Genomic DNA, 9,768 nt, shown 5'->3' on the forward strand with positions numbered 1-9,768 from the left:
TGGATGACAGGGAAATGCTCTTGAGGTTGGAGACCACCTGGGCCTGGTCCTCCTTGTTCTGTGGGCGGAAGGAACACGCTACATTGTAATCTAGACATGTTATGCCGGCGGAAGGAACACGCTACATTGTAATCTAGACATGTTATGCCGGCGGAAGGAACACGCTACATTGTAATCTAGACATGTTATGCCGGCGGAACACGCTACATTGTAATCTAGACATGTTATGCCGGAGGGACTCTTCCATCACGTGGACCTCCAGGGTGCTAGGTGGTCATGTGACACCATGACCTGCAGCCCATCCCCCGGAGACCGCCAACATTCCCCATCAGCTCAATAATGACATCATAACACAGAGGCGGCCCCACCACCTCACCGGAGGGACCCCCCATTACCAGAGGACCCCCCATTACCGGAGGACCCCCCATTACCGGAGGACCCCCCATTACCAGAGGACCCCCCATTACCAGAGGACCCCCCATTAACCAAGGGAGGAGGAGGAGGAGGAGGACCAAGGGAGGAGGAGAAGGAGGAGGAGGACCAAGGGAGGAGGAGGAGGAGGAGGACCAAGGGAGGAGGAGAAGGAGGAGGAGGACCAAGGGAGGAGGAGGAGGAGGAGGACCAAGGGAGGAGGAGAAGGAGGAGGAGGACCAAGGGAGGAGGAGGAGGAGGAGGACCAAGGGAGGAGGAGAAGGAGGAGGAGGACCAAGGGAGGAGGAGGAGGAGGAGGACCAAGGGAGGAGGAGAAGGAGGAGGAGGACCAAGGGAGGAGGAGGAGGAGGAGGACCAAGGGAGGAGGAGAAGGAGGAGGAGGACCAAGGGAGGAGGAGGAGGAGGAGGACCAAGGGAGGAGGAGAAGGAGGAGGAGGACCAAGGGAGGAGGAGGAGGAGGAGGACCAAGGGAGGAGGAGAAGGAGGAGGAGGACCAAGGGAGGAGGAGGAGGAGGAGGACCAAGGGAGGAGGAGAAGGAGGAGGAGGACCAAGGGAGGAGGAGGAGGAGGAGGACCAAGGGAGGAGGAGAAGGAGGAGGAGGACCAAGGGAGGAGGAGGAGGAGGAGGACCAAGGGAGGAGGAGAAGGAGGAGGAGGACCAAGGGAGGAGGAGGAGGAGGAGGACCAAGGGAGGAGGAGAAGGAGGAGGAGGACCAAGGGAGGAGGAGGAGGAGGAGGACCAAGGGAGGAGGAGAAGGAGGAGGAGGACCAAGGGAGGAGGAGGAGGAGGAGGACCAAGGGAGGAGGAGAAGGAGGAGGAGGACCAAGGGAGGAGGAGGAGGAGGAGGACCAAGGGAGGAGGAGAAGGAGGAGGAGGACCAAGGGAGGAGGAGGAGGAGGAGGACCAAGGGAGGAGGAGAAGGAGGAGGAGGACCAAGGGAGGAGGAGGAGGAGGAGGACCAAGGGAGGAGGAGAAGGAGGAGGAGGACCAAGGGAGGAGGAGGAGGAGGAGGACCAAGGGAGGAGGAGAAGGAGGAGGAGGACCAAGGGAGGAGGAGGAGGAGGAGGACCAAGGGAGGAGGAGAAGGAGGAGGAGGACCAAGGGAGGAGGAGGAGGAGGAGGACCAAGGGAGGAGGAGAAGGAGGAGGAGGACCAAGGGAGGAGGAGGAGGAGGAGGACCAAGGGAGGAGGAGAAGGAGGAGGAGGACCAAGGGAGGAGGAGGAGGAGGAGGACCAAGGGAGGAGGAGAAGGAGGAGGAGGACCAAGGGAGGAGGAGGAGGAGGAGGACCAAGGGAGGAGGAGAAGGAGGAGGAGGACCAAGGGAGGAGGAGGAGGAGGAGGACCAAGGGAGGAGGAGAAGGAGGAGGAGGACCAAGGGAGGAGGAGGAGGAGGAGGACCAAGGGAGGAGGAGAAGGAGGAGGAGGACCAAGGGAGGAGGAGGAGGAGGAGGACCAAGGGAGGAGGAGAAGGAGGAGGAGGACCAAGGGAGGAGGAGGAGGAGGAGGACCAAGGGAGGAGTAGGAGGAGGACCAAGGGAGGAGGAAATACTCACAGATGTAGCCAGGAGCTTCTTACTGGCCTCTCCAATGCCCTTTATAGCCGCGTCCACATCTCTCTGCCCCGGCAAGCAATTGACACAGCGGCTCAGAGCCTGAGACACGGCCTTGGCCACCTGCGGAGACAGAATGAGGTCGAGTCACCAAATCACCAAACATACATCACACGTGGAGGGGTCAGCGTGTACAAAAGACAATATGCATGGAGAAATCTCCGAACACGACTCATCATCGCTCGGCACCGGTCTTCCAGCACTCGGCATCGCTCGGCGCCGGTCTTCCAGCACTCGGCATCGCTCGGCGCCGGTCTTCCAGCACTCGGCATCGCTCGGCGCCGGTCTTCCAGCACTCGGCGCCGGTCTTCCAGCACTCGGCGCCGGTCTTCCAGCACTCGGCGCCGGTCTTCCAGCACTCGGCGCCGGTCTTCCAGCACTCGGCGCCGGTCTTCCAGCACTCGGCGCCGGTCTTCCAGCACTCGGCGCCGGTCTTCCAGCACTCGGCGCCGGTCTTCCAGCACTCGGCGCCGGTCTTCCAGCACTCGGCGCCGGTCTTCCAGCACTCGGCGCCGGTCTTCCAGCACTCGGCGCCGGTCTTCCAGCACTCGGCGCCGGTCTTCCAGCACTCGGCGCCGGTCTTCCAGCACTCGGCGCCGGTCTTCCAGCACTCGGCGCCGGTCTTCCAGCACTCGGCGCCGGTCTTCCAGCACTCGGCGCCGGTCTTCCAGCACTCGGCGCCGGTCTTCCAGCACTCGGCGCCGGTCTTCCAGCACTCGGCGCCGGTCTTCCAGCACTCGGCGCCGGTCTTCCAGCACTCGGCGCCGGTCTTCCAGCACTCGGCGCCGGTCTTCCAGCACTCGGCGCCGGTCTTCCAGCACTCGGCGCCGGTCTTCCAGCACTCGGCGCCGGTCTTCCAGCACTCGGCGCCGGTCTTCCAGCACTCGGCGCCGGTCTTCCAGCACTCGGCGCCGGTCTTCCAGCACTCGGCGCCGGTCTTCCAGCACTCGGCGCCGGTCTTCCAGCACTCGGCGCCGGTCTTCCAGCACTCGGCGCCGGTCTTCCAGCACTCGGCGCCGGTCTTCCAGCACTCGGCGCCGGTCTTCCAGCACTCGGCGCCGGTCTTCCAGCACTCGGCGCCGGTCTTCCAGCACTCGGCGCCGGTCTTCCAGCACTCGGCGCCGGTCTTCCAGCACTCGGCGCCGGTCTTCCAGCACTCGGCGCCGGTCTTCCAGCACTCGGCGCCGGTCTTCCAGCACTCGGCGCCGGTCTTCCAGCACTCGGCGCCGGTCTTCCAGCACTCGGCGCCGGTCTTCCAGCACTCGGCGCCGGTCTTCCAGCACTCGGCGCCGGTCTTCCAGCACTCGGCGCCGGTCTTCCAGCACTCGGCGCCGGTCTTCCAGCACTCGGCGCCGGTCTTCCAGCACTCGGCGCCGGTCTTCCAGCACTCGGCGCCGGTCTTCCAGCACTCGGCGCCGGTCTTCCAGCACTCGGCGCCGGTCTTCCAGCACTCGGCGCCGGTCTTCCAGCACTCGGCGCCGGTCTTCCAGCACTCGGCGCCGGTCTTCCAGCACTCGGCGCCGGTCTTCCAGCACTCGGCGCCGGTCTTCCAGCACTCGGCGCCGGTCTTCCAGCACTCGGCGCCGGTCTTCCAGCACTCGGCGCCGGTCTTCCAGCACTCGGCGCCGGTCTTCCAGCACTCGGCGCCGGTCTTCCAGCACTCGGCGCCGGTCTTCCAGCACTCGGCGCCGGTCTTCCAGCACTCGGCGCCGGTCTTCCAGCACTCGGCGCCGGTCTTCCAGCACTCGGCGCCGGTCTTCCAGCACTCGGCGCCGGTCTTCCAGCACTCGGCGCCGGTCTTCCAGCACTCGGCGCCGGTCTTCCAGCACTCGGCGCCGGTCTTCCAGCACTCGGCGCCGGTCTTCCAGCACTCGGCGCCGGTCTTCCAGCACTCGGCGCCGGTCTTCCAGCACTCGGCGCCGGTCTTCCAGCACTCGGCGCCGGTCTTCCAGCACTCGGCGCCGGTCTTCCAGCACTCGGCGCCGGTCTTCCAGCACTCGGCGCCGGTCTTCCAGCACTCGGCGCCGGTCTTCCAGCACTCGGCGCCGGTCTTCCAGCACTCGGCGCCGGTCTTCCAGCACTCGGCGCCGGTCTTCCAGCACTCGGCGCCGGTCTTCCAGCACTCGGCGCCGGTCTTCCAGCACTCGGCGCCGGTCTTCCAGCACTCGGCGCCGGTCTTCCAGCACTCGGCGCCGGTCTTCCAGCACTCGGCGCCGGTCTTCCAGCACTCGGCGCCGGTCTTCCAGCACTCGGCGCCGGTCTTCCAGCACTCGGCGCCGGTCTTCCAGCACTCGGCGCCGGTCTTCCAGCACTCGGCGCCGGTCTTCCAGCACTCGGCGCCGGTCTTCCAGCACTCGGCGCCGGTCTTCCAGCACTCGGCGCCGGTCTTCCAGCACTCGGCGCCGGTCTTCCAGCACTCGGCGCCGGTCTTCCAGCACTCGGCGCCGGTCTTCCAGCACTCGGCGCCGGTCTTCCAGCACTCGGCGCCGGTCTTCCAGCACTCGGCGCCGGTCTTCCAGCACTCGGCGCCGGTCTTCCAGCACTCGGCGCCGGTCTTCCAGCACTCGGCGCCGGTCTTCCAGCACTCGGCGCCGGTCTTCCAGCACTCGGCGCCGGTCTTCCAGCACTCGGCGCCGGTCTTCCAGCACTCGGCGCCGGTCTTCCAGCACTCGGCGCCGGTCTTCCAGCACTCGGCGCCGGTCTTCCAGCACTCGGCGCCGGTCTTCCAGCACTCGGCGCCGGTCTTCCAGCACTCGGCGCCGGTCTTCCAGCACTCGGCGCCGGTCTTCCAGCACTCGGCGCCGGTCTTCCAGCACTCGGCGCCGGTCTTCCAGCACTCGGCGCCGGTCTTCCAGCACTCGGCGCCGGTCTTCCAGCACTCGGCGCCGGTCTTCCAGCACTCGGCGCCGGTCTTCCAGCACTCGGCGCCGGTCTTCCAGCACTCGGCGCCGGTCTTCCAGCACTCGGCGCCGGTCTTCCAGCACTCGGCGCCGGTCTTCCAGCACTCGGCGCCGGTCTTCCAGCACTCGGCGCCGGTCTTCCAGCACTCGGCGCCGGTCTTCCAGCACTCGGCGCCGGTCTTCCAGCACTCGGCGCCGGTCTTCCAGCACTCGGCGCCGGTCTTCCAGCACTCGGCGCCGGTCTTCCAGCACTCGGCGCCGGTCTTCCAGCACTCGGCGCCGGTCTTCCAGCACTCGGCGCCGGTCTTCCAGCACTCGGCGCCGGTCTTCCAGCACTCGGCGCCGGTCTTCCAGCACTCGGCGCCGGTCTTCCAGCACTCGGCGCCGGTCTTCCAGCACTCGGCGCCGGTCTTACTCGGCATCGCTCGGCACCGGTGTTCCAGCACTCGGCACGCAGGGGGTAAAGGGAAAACAACATGTACAGTAGAGGTGAAGCCATAAAGAGAAGGAACCGCAGACCTGAGCCAATCTCTGTTGGGCTTCGGCATCGGCCGGCTTTCCCGCCGCTCTTTTAGCTTCTTCTATCAGATTTCCAGCCTTGTCCATGACATCTCCGGCACACTCCAACATGGCGTTCTGCACTGCCGGGTCTCCCGATGTGGCAGCCACTCCCCGGCTGGCCTGAGCCAGAGAACGAAGTGCCTGCGCCACGTCGCGGGCAGCACGCCCTGCCAAAGGGGGACGAGATGATTGGGTTATAGAGACCGTGCAGGTAAGTCAGGCACACTGAAAGGTGATCATAGAAAGGGGCGGAGACAAGGACGTCACCACATAGATCAGAGAAAGGGGCGGAGACAAGGACGTCACCACATAGATCAGAGAAAGGGGCGGAGACAAGGACGTCACCACATAGATCAGAGAAAGGGGCGGAGACAAGGACATCACCACATAGATCAGAGAAAGGGGCGGAGACAAGGACGTCACCACATAGATCAGAGAAAGGGGCGGAGACAAGGACGTCACCACATAGATCAGAGAAAGGGGCGGAGACAAGGACGTCACCACATAGATCAGAGAAAGGGGCGGAGACAAGGACGTCACCACATAGATCAGAGAAAGGGGCGGAGACAAGGACGTCACCACATAGATCAGAGAAAGGGGCGGAGACAAGGACGTCACCACATAGATCAGAGAAAGGGGCGGAGACAAGGACGTCACCACATAGATCAGAGAAAGGGGCGGAGACAAGGACGTCACCACATAGATCAGAGAAAGGGGCGGAGACAAGGACGTCACCACATAGATCAGAGAAAGGGGCGGAGACAAGGACGTCACCACATAGATCAGAGAAAGGGGCGGAGACAAGGACGTCACCACATAGATCAGAGAAAGGGGCGGAGACAAGGACGTCACCACATAGATCAGAGAAAGGGGCGGAGACAAGGACGTCACCACATAGATCAGAGAAAGGGGCGGAGACAAGGACGTCACCACATAGATCAGAGAAAGGGGCGGAGACAAGGACGTCACCACATAGATCAGAGAAAGGGGCGGAGACAAGGACGTCACCACATAGATCAGAGAAAGGGGCGGAGACAAGGACGTCACCACATAGATCAGAGAAAGGGGCGGAGACAAGGACGTCACCACATAGATCAGAGAAAGGGGCGGAGACAAGGACGTCACCACATAGATCAGAGAAAGGGGCGGAGACAAGGACGTCACCACATAGATCAGAGAAAGGGGCGGAGACAAGGACGTCACCACATAGATCAGAGAAAGGGGCGGAGACAAGGACGTCACCACATAGATCAGAGAAAGGGGCGGAGACAAGGACGTCACCACATAGATCAGAGAAAGGGGCGGAGACAAGGACGTCACCACATAGATCAGAGAAAGGGGCGGAGACAAGGACGTCACCACATAGATCAGAGAAAGGGGCGGAGACAAGGACGTCACCACATAGATCAGAGAAAGGGGCGGAGACAAGGACGTCACCACATAGATCAGAGAAAGGGGCGGAGACAAGGACGTCACCACATAGATCAGAGAAAGGGGCGGAGACAAGGACGTCACCACATAGATCAGAGAAAGGGGCGGAGACAAGGACGTCACCACATAGATCAGAGAAAGGGGCGGAGACAAGGACGTCACCACATAGATCAGAGAAAGGGGCGGAGACAAGGACGTCACCACATAGATCAGAGAAAGGGGCGGAGACAAGGACGTCACCACATAGATCAGAGAAAGGGGCGGAGACAAGGACGTCACCACATAGATCAGAGAAAGGGGCGGAGACAAGGACGTCACCACATAGATCAGAGAAAGGGGCGGAGACAAGGACGTCACCACATAGATCAGAGAAAGGGGCGGAGACAAGGACGTCACCACATAGATCAGAGAAAGGGGCGGAGACAAGGACGTCACCACATAGATCAGAGAAAGGGGCGGAGACAAGGACGTCACCACATAGATCAGAGAAAGGGGCGGAGACAAGGACGTCACCACATAGATCAGAGAAAGGGGCGGAGACAAGGACGTCACCACATAGATCAGAGAAAGGGGCGGAGACAAGGACGTCACCACATAGATCAGAGAAAGGGGCGGAGACAAGGACGTCACCACATAGATCAGAGAAAGGGGCGGAGACAAGGACGTCACCACATAGATCAGAGAAAGGGGCGGAGACAAGGACGTCACCACATAGATCAGAGAAAGGGGCGGAGACAAGGACGTCACCACATAGATCAGAGAAAGGGGCGGAGACAAGGACATCACCACATAGATCAGAGAAAGGGGCGGAGACAAGGACGTCACCACATAGATCAGAGAAAGGGGCGGAGACAAGGACGTCACCACAACCTACCTGTGTAGTTCTCATTGCCGTGGACAATCTCACCGAGAAGTTGGGCGATGGCGGAACTCACGGCCTTTGTGCTGCTTCCCAGGTCCTGTGAGCACTTCTCCACCTGTGAGGGAAGTACAATGGTCACCATGCCGACACCTACACCGGTCTACACACATGGTCCCTACAGCACCCAATAGGGAGGAAGCGTCACCATTTCTCCCGGCAGTGGCCTCAGTTTGCCGTCTCGGGCTGCTGCTTTGGCCTCCTTCAAGTCTTGTTCCAGGGAGCGGATGAGGTTCAGCGCCGAGTCAATCTCCAGAGGTCCACATGCTTCCTGTGCCTGGTGGGGACAAATCAGAACCATAGCAGAACCATATCCAAACCGAGACCCGACCCAACACCCAAACAGAACCATACAGCTCCATATCCAGACCGAGACCTGACCCAACACCCGAGCAGAACCATACAGCTCCATATCCAGACTGAGGCCTGACCCAACACCCAAACAGAACCGTACAGCTCCATATCCAGACTGAGACCTGACCCAACACCCAAACAGAACCATATCCAGACCGAGACCTGACCCAACACCCAAACAGAACCGTACAGCTCCATATGCAGACTGAGACCTGAAGATATATGCTCCTCGCCACACACACACGCCCTGTGGGCCCCGCAGTGTGTATAGGGCCACAACGTACCTTTTGTGCAGCAGTGCGGAGCTCGGCCAGAGCGGCAGCCAAGTTCTTTGTGCATTGACCGAGCTGCATGGCAGAAGCCGGATCCGAGACCGTCGGGACAGCCGCCTTCCCGGCAGCCACCAATTTACCGCCCGGCTGTAATGAGAGAAAGCACCGGACTGGTGACATGGTACATGCGTCTCCCCTCAACCAGCCGCGCAGCGCAGGAGACACACGCAGCGCAGGAGATACACGCAGCGCAGGACCGGACGGGTGACATGGTACATGCGTCTCCCCTCAACCAGCCGCGCAGCGCAGGAGACACACGCAGCGCAGGAGATACACGCAGCGCAGGACCGGACGGGTGACATGGTACATGCGTCTCCACTCAACCAGCCGCGCAGCGCAGGAGACACGCAGCGCAGGAGATACACGCAGCGCAGGACCGGACGGGTGACATGGTACATGCGTCTCCACTCAACCAGCCGCGCAGCGCAGGAGACACGCGGCGCAGGAGACGCACGCAGCGCAGGACCGGACTGGTGACATGGTACATGCGTCTCCACTCAACCAGCCGCGCAGCGCAGGAGACACGCAGCGCAGGAGACACACGCAGCGCAGGAGACACACGCAGCGCAGGACCGGACTGGTGACATGGTACATGCGTCTCCACTCAACCAGCCGCGCAGCGCAGGAGACACGCGGCGCAGGACCGGACTGGTGACATGGTCCATGCGTCTCCACTCAACCAGACACGCAGCGCAGGAGACACGCGGCGCAGGAGACAATGACACGGCACACAAGGCGGGGTAACATCAGGTGGCAGCGATACGGCACCTGCAGGAAGTTCTGGCTGGCACTGATGAGTGACAGTTGGGCACTCGGACTCTCCGGCTGTGATTGGCTCCCTCGGACTCCCTGAACCAACGATGGGATGTGATCGGCCACAAGCTGCCGGACACAAAGATAACCGAACGTTACAACACGCAAAGACTCCCCTCCCCGTGACCTCCAATATGGAGGCTACCCAACAATGACCACATACATGCAGAGACCGCGCAGACCTGACCACATACATGCAGAGACCGCGCAGACCTGACCACATACATGCAGAGACCGCGCAGACCTGACCACATACATGCAGAGACCGCGCAGACCTGACCACATACATGCAGAGACCGCGCAGACCTGACCACATACATGCAGAGACCGCGCAGACCTGACCACATACATGCAGAGACCGCGCAGACCTGACCACATACATGCAGAGACCGCGCAGACCTGACCACATACATG

The 9,768-nt window shown here is 62.3% G+C and overlaps 1 protein-coding gene across 1 annotated transcript in view; it reads right to left on the reverse strand.

The window, feature by feature from the left end:
• Positions 1 to 9,768, reverse strand: part of LOC108803051 (talin-1-like) — a 35,809-nt gene that overhangs the window by 3,616 nt on the left and 22,425 nt on the right. The window contains exons 21-26 of the mRNA XM_018574895.1: positions 8,494 to 8,628; positions 8,004 to 8,132; positions 7,811 to 7,913; positions 5,464 to 5,672; positions 1,966 to 2,107; positions 9 to 78 (exon numbers count right to left, since the gene is read on the reverse strand). Coding sequence (XP_018430397.1) covers positions 9 to 78; positions 1,966 to 2,107; positions 5,464 to 5,672; positions 7,811 to 7,913; positions 8,004 to 8,132; positions 8,494 to 8,628 — 788 coding nt within the window. The remainder of the gene's footprint in view (positions 1 to 8; positions 79 to 1,965; positions 2,108 to 5,463; positions 5,673 to 7,810; positions 7,914 to 8,003; positions 8,133 to 8,493; positions 8,629 to 9,768) is intronic.

This window comes from Nanorana parkeri, unplaced genomic scaffold (genome assembly GCF_000935625.1).
Source record: "Nanorana parkeri isolate BGI_ZX_2015 unplaced genomic scaffold, ASM93562v1 scaffold3338, whole genome shotgun sequence".
NCBI lineage: Eukaryota > Metazoa > Chordata > Amphibia > Anura > Dicroglossidae > Nanorana > Nanorana parkeri.